The sequence below is a fragment of the Oryzias latipes genome, chromosome 21 (assembly GCF_053564925.1).
Source record: "Oryzias latipes strain Hd-rR chromosome 21, Olatipes_Hd-rR_3.1".
Classification (NCBI taxonomy): domain Eukaryota; kingdom Metazoa; phylum Chordata; class Actinopteri; order Beloniformes; family Adrianichthyidae; genus Oryzias; species Oryzias latipes.
The window spans coordinates 9,609,121-9,627,857 of NC_136257.1; the positions used below are offsets into that span (position 1 = coordinate 9,609,121).

The window sequence follows — 18,737 nt, forward strand, 5'->3', positions numbered from 1 at the left end:
ATCAAAGTAACAGACTAACTTCCACTGAAGCCATGCTGCTTCCAGGATAATGGATTTATCACAGAAGTCAATGTAAAGCAGAAAAGTGAAAATAACAACAACAAAAACACATGTTTGATTAAAAAAAACTATAGAATTGTCTCAAAAATGATTTTATACTTTAGGTTAAGTAACTGACTGGTACATTTTGTTATTAAGGTGCATAATAAAATTACAACAAACCAACAATTTGGCTGTAACACAAATAAGATCTATTTAAGAAAAGGCTTTCATTGTTTACACAAAAAAGCTCCAGTCACTTGGACCCAGACAGGGGGTTAATCTGTAGTGGTGCTGTAAGTTTTTGGGTTGTATCTTAAAAGGAGCGCAGGCGTGTCTTGCAGCCACCTTGAGGTAGGTTATAAAGGTGAAACGCATGATTGTCGCGCTTGTGGTAAGTTTATCATGTATTTGAAAAGCTAATGTAACTTACACGCACTTATGACGTACAGGTACGATCTCGTTTGGTGCTCTGATGCTGACAGTAGTCATTAGTAAGGTGCACGCACTGGCTCCTCATTGATGGTGCCCAAATGCTGACTGCACAGGGTGTGTATGTGACATATAAGAGCCTGTAAGACGCCCGCAGGACGGCCACAAAAACTGTGCCCTGATTGTTTAATTTCCTAATTTCTAACAGTCAAGCTGCTTGACCGTGTGCACGATGGATGCTCAAGGGGCGTGCAACAGTGAACAGCACTAACGGTCCCCTTCCACAGTCCACAGGGTCGGGGAGGGTTGAAAATCTGAAAAATCGGTATGACATTCCTGCGTATAGCTACTACCCACTAACTTACCCTTATGTGTTATTTAGGTGTTTAGGTGTTGCTACAACCTGTTGCCCACAGCATGCTTGTAGAAAAACATGTGCATGAACATTATCGCTCTATGGGATAACAGAATGGTCTAGGATTATAAAATTTTAAGCAGACCACTGGGGTGTCCTTGTACAGGTTTGCCCATTTTCACCTCCAAACAGCCCGTATCCACCTCTAAGGGCAGTTGTGACTAAGGCGTAAACTGAGGCACCTGTAATCTTCAACTGGAAAGGGCCAGGAAGCAGGTCCTATAAGGGTAACCTGAGGGCAAACATTTAAACGCAGTGGCTAAGAGTTAAAGGTCGTCCCTGTGTGGGATGATGTCACGTAACAGAAAAAACAATAGCCGTCTGCATTATTTGTCTGTCCTATCGCCACCCTACATCCCACCACCAACAAGGTCAACAGAAGAGCTCCAAATGGGATCCCAAAATAACAACCGCAGCAACCAACAACTGACCCACACTCCCCCACCCCAACCCCACCTTCTCTGTAAAAACACAATCACACAATCAAAGCCCCGCCGCCTTTGCCTCATTGTTTAATTTCTACTGGATATCTTAGATATCTCTACGGCCGTTCTTATCTTTGACCTTCAGCTTGTTGCTTTGTCCTCCTCCCCCCCAACTCCACCTCCACCCAGATACCTGCTCCCACCCTCTACCCCCCCCCCCCCCCCCCAATTCAGCAATGCACGACCTTCAGAGGGGTGTCATTACTCCCTGACCCATTTGACGATCCCCTCATGTGGAATGTGCATATGCCGAATCGGCGTGGATCTGCACAGTATGGGGTGAGGTGAAGTACTTACAGAAATATGACTTGACAAGCTTTATCAAATGGGGAAAGATGAAGACGAAACAGCTGCTGGTGCTGTCGTAAGCAATCTGGCCGTGATTGAATAAAAGTGTCAGGAAAAGGGCCGCTTGATGGTCTTTTGTTCTCCCCCATCCAGCTTGATGTTAGTTTGAGCTGTCAGGAGGGAATCACAGCTGGGTGATTTATCAATACTTGGAGTGACCTTGTAGCTGCACTTCTGTGTGTACGCATCAATGTGTGTGTACGTGAAGAGGAGCAAGACTGTGTGTTTCACCCAAGTTTGTGTCCGTGTGTGGCTTTCAGAGATTAAAAAAGGCACAAGTTGGAATATTCTGAAAACAGTTGGCACTAATAGACAAAGACTTGGCCTGACTTGAACAAAACTCCATCTCCTGTTAAACACAGTAAGTGGATTGTTCTGCCAACACGATAAAGGTATTTTTCCCAACATCACAGCATTCAAAGCATCAGCAGCACACGTTGGAGGGAGGATACAAGTCCCTTTGAACTAAATTTGCTTTTGAATTTGCTCCTGTTTTGACTCAACTTTTATTTTTGCCCAACCCGTCCACACCAGTCCCCCCCCCACCATCACCACCAGAATACTTTCTTTGAGACGTGCTTGGACAGCCTGTTTTCACAGCAGCCATTGACTGTCTCTGTTGTGATTAAGCAGATGTTTTATTGCGGACTGGAACAGTCATTACTGCCATAAACCCATCTGTGGAATTGCTTTTTATGCAAATTTACAAAGCATCTGCATAAATAAAGTTCTAATTAATACCTTTCTGCAAACCTCTGCGCTCTTTGATTCCTAAGTGTTCTTAATTGTGTACAAGCAGGTAGAAAGTATAAATCGATGCTCGCAGCAACAAGGTTTTGCTCTTTTTTGTGTGTTTTTATGATTCCTTTGGTAGATTTTCTTTTATCTTTATTTCAGATTAATGGGATTTTCAAAACTCACTGCTGAATTGTTATTTAAAAATGCACAGTGCATTTCAATTTGGACTATAAGAGGGTATTGATGCTTTTTAAAAAAAAATTAAATCAAAAATGAGTTCAAAGCTATTTCGATCAAGGGTTACACTCGTGGAGTTGCAGTGAGAAGCATTTCTCAGCTCCTGGTGTAGGTTACAAGGGAAATAAAACAAAATCTGCTGCTGCCGGTTGATTGAGAACTACTGAAGAGTAAAGTTTCCCCGAGAACATTAGGGCTGCTTTATAGATCCCTTTGTTGTGAAGGTGCCAATGGAAGTTCATTAATTTCCCCAGGTTCTAAATGGGGAGTGTTGAACATGTGGCAAGAGTTGTCTTGGTGAGCTGCACTTTTGTGGCTAATGCCTTACTAGTTATTTGTAAAAGGGTTCCTTTAACCAAGTAATTGCGTGAATTGTATTGTTTTTATATTGTCATACCTGATTTGGTTTGTTTTGAACTGATTCAATTCCAAATCAAGTCGGATATCTTTGGTGAAAAAGTCAAGTCATCTTTTGTGTCTTTTATTGTAATTTTTGTAGTCAAGTCTCAAGTCTTAAAACATTTTGTAAAAACAAACATTTCACTGTCATAAGTTGCTGTTAAACCTTAAACACTGGGGCTGTCACCCTCGACAGCAAAATAACACACGCTCTTTGAGCTACTGTACATTTTTAACCATTAACGTAATTTCCAACGGATAAGACAGGTCCCTGATTGGTCGAAGTTTGAATCGGTTTAATGTTTAATGGTCGCATGTTAATATTGACCGAAAATAGTCGTTGAAACTTGCAAAGCTACACATGAACGCCAGAGATCTGGAATCGGACACCAAAAATGCATATTCCATTGGAAGTGGTCACTTGATCGTGGATTGCAGAGGGCGGTGTAAACGTAGTTTTATGTATTTCTGCAGGACAATACAAATCCAGAGCTTACCAACAGAATGACATTGACAAGCCACATTATGTAAAATACCCCTGTGTCCTAACTGTCTCTGTCAAGCTTGACATGAGAAAATCCTCTTGTGCTTAAAACAGTTTAGTTTCACAGTTTTTTTTAATGTTCTGTGGTGAACAAAATATTGGTTTATGGAATATGAAAGACTTAAGAGTCAGATTTAGTCTGATCCGTACTAAAAAAAGCGTAAAATTGCTCATGCATGCAAAAAGCTTGCACGCGCTGTTCGTTTAGAATTTGCCAGTAATTAACTAAGTCTGCTCACAAAGTGAATAAACCCCATGGTGGGTTTCATCCAGTGCTGTTCAAAATCTACTTTTTATTTTATTTTATTTTTTGTACATTGTGTTGCACCAACACTGCATTTAAAAGCATCTTCATGGAAGAAGAAAAAAAATCCACATAAAGCTTATAAAGATTTTATTCCAAATGCAATTACAGGAGGGTTTTTTTTAAACACAAACTACTCCTGAAAGAGTAATACTTGTTGAGAATCAGTATAAATACATTAGTAAGACTTAAACAAAACCTGTGCTCCAGAATGAGATGCAGAAAAAAAAGGGCTTTTCTTTGATGCACAGAAACAGCCCCCACATACAAACAGACCGTTGTTTGTGCTTCTCTCTCATCAGCTATTGAGATGTAGCAACTTTTAGCATAATGAATTTAGCAGGGATGTCTTCTCTACACAGCCCATCAGGCCTGCCATCTACCAGATTAAATTACGTCCGTGAGCATTAAAGCATTGAAGCTGTATTTGGGCAGCCGGCATGCATCCATTTGCAAAATTCTATATAACAAAATTAAAAACATGGACACCTATGGAAAATGCCTTGGCACTCGCACTTAAAGCCAAGCTTTCCAAACAGACTGCTGACTGATGCATTTCTAATCATTTCTGTGATCAATGTTAGCCACCGCGCAATGAGATTAATCAGCCATATGCAAAGCTGGGATCACCTTGAACAAGGCAAAAGCACAGGAAGAAAAAAACAGAAGAGAAAAAAAAACAGGCACTGAAAGAAAGTGTCTTTCCATTATGTGTGATGAGCGCACCATACGGATTCTAACCCGAACACCTGCATTATTCACATTTTTCATGTTGCGTGTTGCAACGGTACACGGTTCCCTCAGCTGCGCTTTGGCATGTTTACGCGGCCATCTCGCTGCTGAATAGCTGCCTGATTATTCCGAATCGAAGCGAATATTCAAACAAGGCCAATAATGCATTCTTCCATATGATTCTCCTGAGCTGGGACAGCTGCTCAGCAGCTTTCAGTGTCATGTTCAGAAAGGGACACATCTCTGCCTTCAGCTAATAAGCTCGTTTAAAGAGCAGGAAGAGGCTGAATGAAATGAAGCAGTTTCAGTTAAAAGACGGATGCAGGTGGAAAGGAAAGCACACCAATGACTCTGCCGGTCAACCGCAAGGGAAAGTTAAATCCTGACACAAATGAAAGTACAAAAGTTTTAAAGACTTACTGATCATTTTTTGATCTGCTCTAAAAGCGCTCACAGTGGCCTTTTAATAATTATTGCTTTTTTAGCCCCCCTCCCAAAAAAATTATTTTCTAGGACATAGTTTCTGTAGAGCGACAGGAGTTCATTAGAAATTTGTCTCCGAGTTGTGGGTGGGACCATCGGTGCAGAGCAACCCCGCCCCCCTTTGTGTTGCTGAGAGCCTGGAGCAGGGAGATAAGAAGAAGCTCTTTGTAAAAAAAAGAATATTTTCGTCTTCTCTTGATTCGTCTTCTCTTGATTCACAAGGATTTGAATAAAAAATACTCAGGAAATTAATTTTAGGCTTAATTTTCTTTATACATGTCCTACATGAGAAAAACGCAACAAGAACATGTTAAAAAACACCAAAAAACAAAACTTTCATCATGTTTTCCAAGCGCTCAAGAAATCTCTAAATGCATCATGTGTATGAGGCAAACTTTAAACAAGTTTACTGTAATTCAAGTTTTTTTTTCTTTTAACACAGACAAAAATCTGAACAAAAAGTAGCCACCAAAATTAAATCCATCTCACCATATGAGACTACAGAATCTTATATCATATGAGAGTACAGAATGGTAAATATCGGAACCCTACCAATAAAACTACTTTATTGTCGTTGGCATTTGGCCACTTCATGCATCTACCATTATTTGCTCACACTGACTCTAATGTTGTTCACCTTTTGGCATATCCTGTCAGGAGTTGCTATGGCACAGGTGGTTTGGCAGAGATGTTTACATCCCTGTATTTTATCCCGGCTGGGGACCGGCACAGGGAGACCCAGACTGGGGCCCCCCCTATGGCTACATAGTTAAGCAGTAGCAGGAAGGATCTTGCCCAAGGACCCACACTGGATGAAGCCCATCAAAAAAATGGTTTGAGTAGTGCAGCAGCAAACACAAATGTGCCATTAGCAGGTCGCGAGGGACGATCAAAAAGCAAAAATACAAAAGAGAAACTGAACAACAACCTGACCCATAATCTGAAAGAAAATAAAAAAGTTCACAAGACATGCAATGTGACAGGGAGCAACTGAAAACGGAAGGGCATGGAGGTCATCAAAGCTGTAGAAAAACCTCAACCAACGGTGAAGATGGGTGGCCAAGCAGAACACTACTGAAGAAAACAAACAATGACACAAACATTCTCAAAATAATGTACTAAAATGTGTTTTTTCTTATAGCTGCTCTCCATGATATCTCACCAGTGCAAAAAGCCCTGGCTGTACCTGGTCTCTTGGACTTGCATTCATGGGGGGGCGTGCTGAGTCTACATTTCTATGGCAACCACTCTCGCCAATCACGAGTGAGCTTTTTGGATGTCCTGACCCATACCGCTTGAAAGTGGGCTCAGGAGAATCTGTCAACCTAACATTTCTAATGTTCAACGTGAGACCTCGTGCTTTTATCGAGGCATTTGATTCGTCAGTTTGTAACTTTTCAAAAAAGAAAAAAACAGCAAGAAAATGTCAAAGAGGAAAATAGGATTCAGAAACAAGGTTGACAACAATCAAAAGCACAGACTTTTTCTTTAAGTGAAGTGAAGACAATTTAGGCTTTGAAGAGTTTGTCTAAAAGACAATCTACCAAATAAATAAAACAACAATTGGTAGAATTATCATAAAACTTTATGATCACTGGCTCCACTTGAAAAACAGTGCTGCCAAACTGCAGCCTTGCATTGAATGTAATCTCTTGAGAGGCACAAAGCCTGCACTCTGTGAGGGTCTATTGCAGAGATTCTCACACTGAAACTGTCAGTGAGGGTTTGTCGCTATGCAGTCATCAAAATTTAACCGATTACAACCAGGTCAGTTCCCACAAACCCGCCCAGTGGCCTGATAAAACTTTAATGACAAGAATTTGTCCGCTGTATCAGACGGAGGGAATTACTGCGGATCAGAGTCTCTTTGTTCGCCTCGCTTTGGCCTCACGCTGATCTGAAGGTGGAGAGTAGTGCTGCCGGGTTGCTGCTTTGTAAAGTTTCAGTCGGTGGATGAATTCTTTCAACCCCCCCTCCTCCTGCCCTCCACCCCAACTCTCCAGAACAACAGCGAGGTTGTCCGTCCAAGGGCGCACCTGTAAGGTCCAGGCCCTCGCCAGACTTACCTCAGTGGCCTCTCTGCTGCTGTACTCAAAAGGCAATTATTCTTCTCAGAAGATAGAGCACTGTCAACTTCAAACAGGGGACATTCTTTTGGCAGATTAGACTAAAATTATGTTTTATTATTCAGGCCCTGGAGAATGAATTGCTCTCTCTTTTGGCTGTCCTTGTGCTGAAATCTAAGACAGTTAAATGGCAGAGGTATGTTTGGAGTCGGGGTAATACTCCGGCGTCTTTATGAAAGGGCAACACAAGGGATCAGATTAGAAGCTGAACAGCGAGAGCCTTTCAGGGCGGCCCTGCTAGCATCTCCGTCCTCTTGCGCGTGCCTTTGGAGAGGTTAAATGAAACGGCCGTAATAAATGTTTGGGTCCGCTTGATGTGGCAAGGCCGGCCATCAAACGAAAGGCTGAGAAACGGCACGGTGGAAGATCATAGAAAATGAACAAATGGAGGGCGGCGGAACTATGTCAGCACATTACCAACATTAGAAACGCACTTGTTTTCACTTAAACCTCAATTAAACTGGTAGCTCCAAAAACAATTATATTGATGAATGCTTTCTAACTTACTGTAATTAAATTATTCCATTTAATTAACAAATTATATTGAATTTCTCCCCAGAGGACGGCATCCGCTTCATCCGCTGTTTCACAAACAGGAGCACTTTGCGTGCTTTGGAAATGATTGCTAATGCTAAACGAAACTGTGTCAGATCAGATAAATGCGGCGCCGAGTCAACAAGACGAGCTTGTAACGCAGCCAAACATGAGACAAAACAATAAAGTCAAAGGAGGGGAGGGGGAAAAAAACATATTGATTGTATTTATTCAAGGGCACGCTTTGTAAATCTGACATCAAGTGAATTAAAATGCTAAGAGCCTGCTTGATTTTTTTTTTTTTTTTTTACAAAAAAAACAACAGAACACAGAGAATCATAGAAAACATGCACTAAGCAGGTTTGAGATCAAATTGCCCTTGAGGGGTTTGTGCATGCAGCACATCTTTGGTGGAAATAATGAGCCTTTTCCAAATTTGTCATTAAAAATACAGGTTAAAATGAAAAACTCTTAAATGGCAACATGTGCTAAAATTTTACAAGTTCTTCCTGTAAAATATAAAAGTAACAAAAGTGAACGTTTTGCTTCACTGTTTCACAGCAGAAAGGATGTAGACACGCAGACACAAAGAGGCTCAACTGTAGTTGACCATTGCCCTCTGCTGGGAATGCCAGGCGCCTGCGTGGAAATACCCCAGGACAAAGATTTATAACCATGTTTTTTTTATATACTTTACTCCAAAGTTCATTTATTAATTACAAAATAAGGTATAAAGGCAAATAAATTAAAGCTTTAACAAAGCACAAATAGGCTGGCGATGCCTCATTTACCGCTTTCTCATGCATTTCAACAGGAAATTCGTAAATTTGCTCATATTTTTGGAAAATTGTGATGTTATTTAAACCCTAATTAATCCATAAAAATTGCAATATCAATTTTTAAGAGATACAGATAGTATCAGTTAAGATACGTTGGGTGATTTTTTAAGTTTTAGCTCACAACAATGTTAGTGTAAGATACAAAACTACTGACAAGTGTTCAGGAAAACAAACCCCATTTACTGTCCAGACCCTCATTGTTTGGCAATTTAAGCCTATTTGAAAGAAGGGGAGCTGGATGCTGCAAGAGCATAGCACACATGCTCACCCCTGCACTGCAGTTGTTTGGCATATTTCTGGATTTTCTAATATGGAGCAGGGGGTTTATGGGAACAAGCTTCACAGAGACTATGTGATAAGAGCAACAGCCAAGATGAGCCGGTCTGTGGATTTAAAGAGCACTTGCAAAGATTGTTTGCTAATTTCTCCTTGTTGACGTTTCCCTAAGCTTTACTTTGGCACTTTCCCCTGCCTGATGAAAGTGAATGTCAGATTCAGAGATAATCTAACACAGCTCCCGTTCAAGCACACTCTACTCGTTCCACCTGTTTGATTCATCTTCAGTTTAACAAATATAAAAATCCCTCGAAATTTGAGTGTCAATTTAAAGTGGGTACATTAGCTGACCAAGGAACAATGCTCTTATGGCTTAAAACTGATACAATTATTGCAAAATGCTTTTTGAAATAGCTCAATGTCTATTGGTAAAGTCTGAAACAATCAAATATATACAGTCAGATTAATATATTCAGTTCCTCCGATATGCCTGATCTTTCATAGTTTTAAATAATCATTGATTCGTTGAGGTTTAAATCCTAATAAACTCGCACTGGACTACACAAACCTATTTCTGCTGTAATCTGGGAGGAACAAGAAGTGCATCGAGTGCTCAACGGCAGAAAATGAACCCATTCTTGCCTTTGTCAAACAAGGTTCTTTCATGACGTGGGGCTAGTGTGTGAATTAAGAAGTGCAGATGCACAATAGAGGTTTGTGCAAATAATTACCAGAAATGAACGCGCGTTTCATGTCCAGTGGTGTTCACACTGGACAGGCAGGGAAGCCTTCTTCATCTTTTTCTTATTCTAATTTTTACCAGCCCTCGTACCATGGTCCTGGTGAATTCTTGATTCTGGTTGGCTGTTGGGTGTGCAATTAAAAAGTGATAATGCACTGCTAAAAAAGAAGTTAAATGCTCTTTATCACTGCGCTGGCTCCTTTAAAACAAATTTTGCTTCGTCATCTGAACAAAAACAAGTGAACTGTCTCTCTGAACTGATGCTTACTTTCAGTAATCGTGACAGTCAGCATATAGATCGCTTTCCTTTGCCACTGCAGTCGAAATCAGAGCTTGGAGCGGCGCATTGTCATGTTACCGTGACAACGCGCCGCACCAGGTAACAAATAGTCCACTTTTTGTGAAAAAAAAGCTATCCAAACCCAAAAAACAACATGAATAAGTACTGATTGAATATTTATTTCTTTTGTGAGTGACCATGGTATAAGTGGGTTAATGGCCTCCAACGGGAGTGGCTGTGGCCTGCATTATCAGAATTAGAAAATCAGAATCAGAATTTCTGATAGTGCACACTTCGTCGGCTGTTAATCCTTACATGTCCGCCACCTACAGTTGGAAGAGGCTTGGTGGGAAATGTCACCTTCAGACTTTTTCCATTCACACCACAGATATATTAAAGACTTGGTGTCAAATCATTCCATCCGGGCACAAACCGCAAATATTTATTTCCCCATGATCAGTTTATAAAACGGTTGGCACTTCCGTAAATTGAAAGGGACACCATCCATACGTCACTAAATCTGAGTCGCTGATTGGTCAAAGTTTAACCTAGTTTAATTTTCAACATGTTTTAATTGGCTGCGTGTTCGGTTCGTAGAGCCGAAAAATGATTGTAGAAACACACAAGTTTTAAAGCGGTAGCCAAAAATGCGCAAAAACACGCGTTTACTTAGACTTTTCATTTGCGCCTTGCTGTGTGAACGTAGTTTAAAAAAGGTTTGGCAAAAAAATTAGAGTTTCTGGCCATAATCTTCTTTGCCTCCATCGGACTCCACATATTCCCAACGTTTGTGTTGTACGAACTAACCTTTCTAATTAATTGTATCAAAAAAATACTTGTTTTTTTTGGGGGGGGGGGGTCAAGTTAAATATGAAACAAACGGCCAAAGACAGACTTTTACCTTTTCACTGCAAACAACACAGTTAAATCATGTTCAGTCAAGCCTGCAGCGGCTGCAGGAGCAACATTTCACTGAGAGGACAAGAGCTGCCTGAAGGAACATGGGGATGGGAGTGGCTGTGGCCTATAAATGTCATATTGAGAAAGCCCCCCACCCCACCTTTTCAAAACACTCACATGCATATACTGTAGAATGAAAACAGCAAAAACAGCAGCTACTGTGTGCAATCTCAAAGGGAATGGATTTTTGGATCTCCAACTGAGCCAAGACCAAGATTACAAAGCTTGATGTTCCTTCAAAAAATAAATAAATAATAATAATAAAAAAGAATCAATAGCAGGTCTGGCAACAAACAGAAAAATGTTAAACATGAACATACCCACCTCCATCTGCGGCTCAATCAGCTGCAGGCAACATCCTAATTGCTGAACATAAGAAGGAAACTAGGAGGAGTATTTTGTGACCTACTTTGACGGGACGCCACATTCACACACACACCCACACCCACACACACACACCCCCACACACCCACACCCACACCCACACACACACACACACACACACACACACACACACGCACACACACACACACACACACACACACACACACACACACAGTTAGTTTACTGAATCTGGAAAAGACTTCATAGCTGCTTCAGGAATGTTGGCATCCAGTACCCAGTCGTGACGGACAGCTGTGAGGCTGTGACGTTTGGTTTGGGACATGCCACAGCAGGATCCCATGGATGGTTATTCAAGCCTCAATAAACTTCACACTTCTCCACAAACACTTCCCGTATAGCATCCTCTTACAACCAATAGTGGTTATAGTTTGATCTCTTTAGCCTACGGATGACGCGCGCGCTCCTGACGCGTCAAACCACGCAGTTGCGCAATTTGACAAACCGAGTTGGAAGGATTGTCGTTTGACATCTGCTCTGCTCCCAAACAAAAGCGTGTATGACTTTTACCGTGAAGGTATAAGTGAAGTGACTTCTGCTTCAGTGACCGCTGCTGTGGGGAGTCACGCGTGGACTCCGCGCGCAGAACCTCCGCACCACCAGCAGTTCTCAGAACCGAGGTGGATGAACATGGTGCCATCCAAGAAACTTCATATTTTTATCCTGATCGCCTGGTAAGTAATTGATTTAAACACATATAGAAAATAAATTTCAAAATAAAAGCAGAGAGTTTTCACTTTAAATTGAAGGAAGGTTAAATTGGAAATTCTGAGGTATACCTTCAAACGTCTAGAGCTTTGGTTGCATTGATGTTGTTGGCTCCAGGAAGTCAAAGCAAAATGCAGAGAGATTTCCATTTCAGAACAGGCTATAGGCTTAAGCATTTTAGATGAGCTTCTAGGAAAATGGGGGGGGGGGGGGGGGGGTCTTTTTTTTCTTTCATGTAAAAATGAGGGAAAAAGGATCTTCTGTTGATTTTTGAAGTGACAAAAAAGAGCTTTAGTGAACAGGGAGGGAGTTTTAAAAAATAGATTAGTTGTATTTTGCTGTATTTTGAATAAAGCTTTTGATCTTAACCAATTAGCATTATTTATGGCTCCCAGCTGTCTTTTATTCAGCTAAAGAGCTAGCTAACAGTGTTACTTGAATGAGAGACACCTGTCATTAAAGCCATCACTCAGTTCAAATGTCAGTATGATCAAGACCTAAGCTGTCCACAGAAGTCAGGGACAAAGCTGTGTAGATCCACACAAGACCGGACTAGATCACTGCAGAGCGATTTGGTGAGATTATTCCTTCATGGATGAAAAATAAAAATAAACTTTTAGTCTTCCTGGTTCTGGAGTTCCATACCCCATGAGGACATTTAGGATCCAGTCCAGAATTACATCATCCCCACTGTCAAACATGGAGGGGGGAACATGTTGGTTTGATGTTGCACAAAAGGAATACTGAGTTGCACACACAATCGCTGTGTGCAATTTTGTGTGTGTGTGAGGACAATGAAAATGGGTGTTCCAGCATGACACACAGCTAACAAAGACATGGCTCAAAAAAGTGTGATGTGCTGCTGGAGGGCAACAAGAAGAATAAGAGATCGTTTGACAAATATTAGTTTTAAAGCTCCGACGAGGCTCTGCCAGGGGAATGGACAAAATCCCTCTAAACCAGGGGTTCTCAAAGTTTTTGTAGCAGAGGGCAAAATTAGGAACTCGACATTAGACTGGGGGCTAATTTTGGTGTAAAAAATGGCTAAACAGAAAGAGTTGTTTTTGATAACTTTAATGACCAAGTGTCATTTGTACAGTTAACCAGGCCCTCCAGATGTTTTCCCAGTTCCTGTCGGAGGTTGCTGCCTAGATCTTCTGCTTGTCTAGTAATTGTATCATTTGATAAACTTTCTTTTGCTCTGGACAAACAATGTCAGCTACTTTCACCATACGTTCTTTTTACAAACTCCCCGTCACTTAAGGGCTTTCTACTCATTTCCTAAGCCACAACGTAGCTAGCTTCTGTCACAGCTTCACTGGATTTAGCCATTTTTGTAAACATTATCTGCTGTTCAGCATAGCCTCATTGTTGTTGTTGGAGCTTATTGTTGCGCTCCTCGCCAGTACATTTGTTGTAGTTTTTATGAGTTGTAACATTATGACAATTTATATTGAATACTTTGACTGTCTTGCAAATAAGGCACATGACTTTATCCAGTCCCTGAATTCACCTGTGAGTTTTCTGATGACCTCAGCTGTTTACGATGAAGTAGGATTGAGGCTGAGCCCCACATTTCATTCAAATTTGATCATGAAGATTTCAAGAAGTTTTAGTTTTGACATTTTTGGTTTTAAACAAACATGACTTGAGCTATGACACATAATTGAGACCCCCCTTGTAATTACCACATAGTTTTGACCTGGTCTTCGCTTTGTATGTGGATTTATACATTTTTATGTTGTCTCGAAATGTTTGATCTTTTGCTATACAACACAACAGTTTGATCACAATTTATGTGAAAGGACTAAATTTAGTTCCAGGTTCATGGGGGAATTATTGTGTAATACAATGAAAACTATATCTGTAAAAGCAGAAGCTGTGGTCGTACTAAAAAGATCAATATCAAGCATTGCCACAAAAATTGTTGCAAAGATGAATTATTTGAGCAAATTCTACAGTAGAAAAGGAAGCTCAAAAAGGCCCAGAACTACAAGGGGTTAAATGGTATCAAATGTTGTTGGTGACTCCGAGAAATGATTGACCTTTTTCAGCCAAATTGAGACAATTTGCCCCAATTAGAAAGCCGTGTTTTGTGAAATCAAACACTACTCAATTAGTCACATTAACTCTTTATAAATATATTTTTCTTATTATTTTGTTTTTGTTTCAATGCATTTCGAATAAATGTCTCAGGAAATCAACAAAACAGCATAGAGTCAAATAACTTTTTGTCGCATTTCTGTTATAAATGCAGGTAGATAATACATACTTAATCTGTAAAGCTACCTTTTCATCGCCTTCGGCAACATGCATTCAAGCAAACCACTTTCAATGAAAAGTCTATCCAAACGCACGTTTGGAGCCTCTGTGTTTAAACTTTGCTATGCAAGTTTCTACGACCATTTTCAGGCTCTACATAAAAAACGTGGAGCTATAGAACGTGTGTTGAAAGTTAAACCAGGTCAAACTTTGACCAATCAGGGACTGAAATTTGGTAGTGACGTATGGATAGCGTCCCTTTCATTTTACAGATATGCCAACCACTTGAAAATTGATCATGAGAAGAAATTAATAATCGCGGTTTGTGCCCGACTGGAAATATGCGACAAAGAGTCTTTCATTTATTGCACCAGAGCTGTGACAGGAAACCTTGGAGTAAAATTTTTGAGATTTTCACCGCTTTAACATTTCACGCCAAGCCTCCTTCAACTGTAGGCTGGCGGAAATGTGCTAGTAAATAGTAAAAACAGAAAAAGAAGAAGAAGTGGAAGCCCATCCCTGTTTGTCCAGTGTGAACGCCATATAGGGTTCTGAAGCTGCTAGCTGTAGAATATTTTGGCTCATAGTGAGAGGATAAATAAATTAATGTGTATTTTCTATGACCACTCTGTTGCTTTGCATTTCAGAGGTAAATCAGCAATGGACAGCTACTCGTGTCTGTTTCTCCAAAATGTAGTAACTTCTGAAACACTGGGCAGGACTGGCACTTTCAGGCAGGAACTTACAGAAGACATCTCCTCTCCATCCGGGAACGGCATCAGCAGTGACCTGCTCCCTCCTAAAGAAACAAACCTGAACATGAGACAAATCAAAACAGAGCCGGCACACGCCCTGATGCCTCCCTGCTGCCAGAGCACAGGACACCAAACGGTTCTATCCACCGCTTTTCTGGGCTTTCTCATCAAACGGGAAGTGGCTGATTTGCAGAATGTGTCCCCGTTTCAGCTCCTGAGCTCTGATTTGAGTCTGCATGAAGACAGATTGGCCTATTTACCACCATCTCCACCAAACTCTGAGCCTCCAAGTCCAGAAAATCGGCTGGAACTCCTTCACAGTCTCCCCCCACCTCCGACCTATGAGGCCAGCATGGCCTCCAGGCTGATGTTTCAAAAACGTGAACACTCCTTTGACGGGACTCCAATTCAAGATCAAAACCAAACTTCTGGTCTAAGATATGATCCAAGATATGATCAGATGATACCAATGATGTCCCAGTCAATCAAACACAGTCGGAGGAACAATCCCGATCTGGAGAGACGAAGAATTCACCACTGCATTGTCCCTGGTGAAACTTTAAGCTTTAAAGCAAAGCAGTAAGCCTTATTTCAGGACAACAGTTGATCAGTTTTCTCTTCTTTTAGGGTGCAACAAAGTATACACAAAGTCTTCTCATCTAAAGGTGCATCTGCGGACCCATACAGGTAAAATTTTAACTGTTGATTTTGGTCAAAAATGGTACCAACAGACATGATTGAAATTAATAAAGTTTGGCCTCAATTACAAAAGGGGTTTATTCAGACATACCTTTGGTTTGTCTGAAGATTAATAACCCCTCTTGTTAAAGTAAAATATGTCCAACACAAGAGGCCCTCAGCTCTCATCTGTCTGCCCAGCTGTTGGACAGGACAAGTTAAAAAAAAAAAAAAAAAAAAATGGTACCAACAGATCAGATCACATAAAGCTGAGATTAGCCGCGGTTGCATGGGCAAAATATCTTGATCGGATCAATGGTCGGATTAGAATTCAACCGTGTACATGGGCCCAGAAAAACGTTTTCTGATTAGAACAAACGTTTACATGCGCAGCACTTTCGGTCGGAATAAAACAGTCGCACATGCGCAGTACTGTTTGAAATACAGGAAGAGGAAACGAATCCCGATGTAAACAAGCTGAGCTGCCGCATACATATGTAGCAGCTCGGTAATGTACGAGATGATCTTCTAAACGTGCTTTTATTATTGTTATGGTTATCATCATTTTATTTTTAATCTGTGTGGTCAGTGCTTTTTTTGTGGAAGAACGAAGCCGGAAGAACGTTTAGGTGAAGGTTAACATGCGCTATCAACAACATTTAGCCTGGATGAGCATAAATCGATGCGGGAAATGCCGCAATCTGCATCTTGGCTGCACGTAAATATGTGGGAATAACATCAGCCTTTATTTTGTCGGGACACGACTGGAAACACAAATCCACGTGATTGTTTGAACAGTTTCTAAGGACTGAGCGACATTTCTGCTTTGAAAAGTTAACACACCGCCCCAAAGCTGGAGACATGGTTCTCCTGAATTTGGCTGCTTGTTCACATAGAGCTGTGGGACAGGTGGCATTCCGAAGCTTCCCATAAGTAATAAAGCATCCTCCCCTCCCCTCGAACACAAAACTTTAAGTCCGTCTGCTCTGCTCAGAGACCGCGGAGGGTCCGGACGTCAGGGAGCACGAAGCTCTCCTCCCCGGCAACCCCCTCTCGAGGGGTGTCGGAGAAGATGGGAAGGGAGAGGCAAGGAGCCCGCGGGGCGAGGGCGTCCGCGCTTCGCACTGGGCGTCCGCAGAGCAGCCGGTCAGTCCTGTTTGAGCTCCAAAGCTTTCTCTGGAGAACCACACCTTCTATGTGTGACGTAAACCAAAGCAGTAGTGACACACGATCGGAATGAACCGCTCACATGAACAACGATCGGATAAACAATCAGCATAACCCACCTATCGTGGTCGGAAAGAAATTCTGATCCGAATGAGTCTGATCGGGGCAGAGTATTCCGAACGGCGTGTTTACATGACACATTTTTCTTCCAATCAGGCGTTCTTTCCGATTACTTTTGCCCATGTAAAGGCAGCTATTGATGGACATGTTCTGAATCAGGGTCTTTATCTAAATCTCGAATGATCTTTTTGCTTGCTGCAGGTGAGAGGCCATACCACTGCTCCTGGGAGGGATGTGAGTGGCGCTTCTCTCGCTCTGACGAGCTGACGCGTCACTTCAGGAAACACTCCGGGGCCAAGCCCTTCCAGTGTGGAGCGTGCAGCCGCGCATTCTCCCGCTCTGACCACCTGGCCTTACACATGAAGAGACACCAGGGCTAGAAACCATGTCTTAGGTTGAAACAAATGCTGCCCAAAATCCAAAAATGTTTACAAATTTTAAGGTTAGAATATAAAAAAAACTTCTGTTCTTTCCTGTTGCTTCATGTTTGCCTTATAAATGAATGATCATGATTAAAAATTAGCATATTTAAATAGAATGAACTCAAATGAATAACAAACGTTTATTTATGAATGACATTGTCATTCATATCACACACTATTTGTAAATAACTTGAGATAAATATTTACTATTTCAGGTATTATATTTTTTCACATCATAAAATAAGTCTTAAAAAGGAGTCTATGTTAATGGTGAAGATTTGGCAATGATTGTATTAAAATAAAAACGAGTTAAATATGAAATGTAGCCTAAATGTTTTTTTGGCATTATGGTTTATGTCCTATAAAAGTTAATATACATTAAAAGAACTGCCAGTAATCCCAGGGACAGGATGTAAAAACACAGTGTTGTTGTTGTTTTTTGCAGCGTTTCAGAATATCTAACTGAAAACTGAAACTTGATGCTAACACCTGTAGGATTGTGCAAACAGGAGGAATCCACAAACATGCTTAAGGTACAAGCAAGACATTTCCAGGAAAACTGGGAAATTTGTCTTTTTTTTTGGCCTCAGAGCTTTTTGAACTCCAGTTCTCCATGGACTCCAGTGAAGATCACAAATCATTGAAGAAAAAAGGTTCAGCGCACTGTCTAGTGGGTCTAGATGACCCAACTCCCAATGTTGAGGTGGCTAGGATAGCACAAGGGTTACACAAAGGCAACAAAATGCAATGTGTGACCAAAGACCTTAAAAAAAAAGAAGAACTTTAACCGGTCATTTGCATTCGATCTGCAACCTTTATCAATACCAAAAACACAACAGTTTTCACGCTATGAACAAAAAGTTGAACTTGTGTGACCTACAGACACAATCTGCAAAATCACTCAGTGCAGAGCTTAAGCATGTTGTGGTTGGTTGATTGAGTGAACGAGAGTCAGGTGTGTGGCATCCAGGGAGTGTGTGCTGGGGTTGCTGGGAGTTGTAGTGTGGCTAGAACTCTGGGGACGACACCTGAGGGTCCTTGACCTGGGAACTCCACGCCATTTTCCTTTGGAGACCAACATGGCGATCACCAAACAAAGACCTCTCTTCGAAATCAGAAAATTTTGTTTTTGACCCAATAGAAAATCACAAAGTAAACCTTGACGTGAGACATTTTGATATAAAAACTACTTTAAAACATAAATATTTTTCATCACTGTACACATGGACTTTAAGAAGGATGGATCATTCAAGGATGTTGGGTAATTTTGTCATTGAGGATATGAGTTAACACAAGGAGATTCCATAAAG

At 41.1% G+C, this 18,737-nt stretch overlaps 1 protein-coding gene across 1 annotated transcript; it reads left to right on the forward strand.

Moving 5' to 3' along the window:
* The first annotated feature begins 11,353 nt into the window (after positions 1–11,353).
* Positions 11,354–17,748, forward strand: klf5b (Kruppel like factor 5b). The gene is made up of 4 exons (XM_011489304.4): positions 11,354–11,989; positions 14,933–15,591; positions 15,668–15,727; positions 17,207–17,748. Exons 2-4 carry the CDS (start codon positions 14,946–14,948, stop codon positions 17,383–17,385), a joined length of 885 nt encoding a protein of 294 aa, XP_011487606.1. The 5' UTR covers positions 11,354–11,989; positions 14,933–14,945; the 3' UTR covers positions 17,386–17,748.
* The last annotated feature ends 989 nt before the right edge of the window (positions 17,749–18,737 follow it).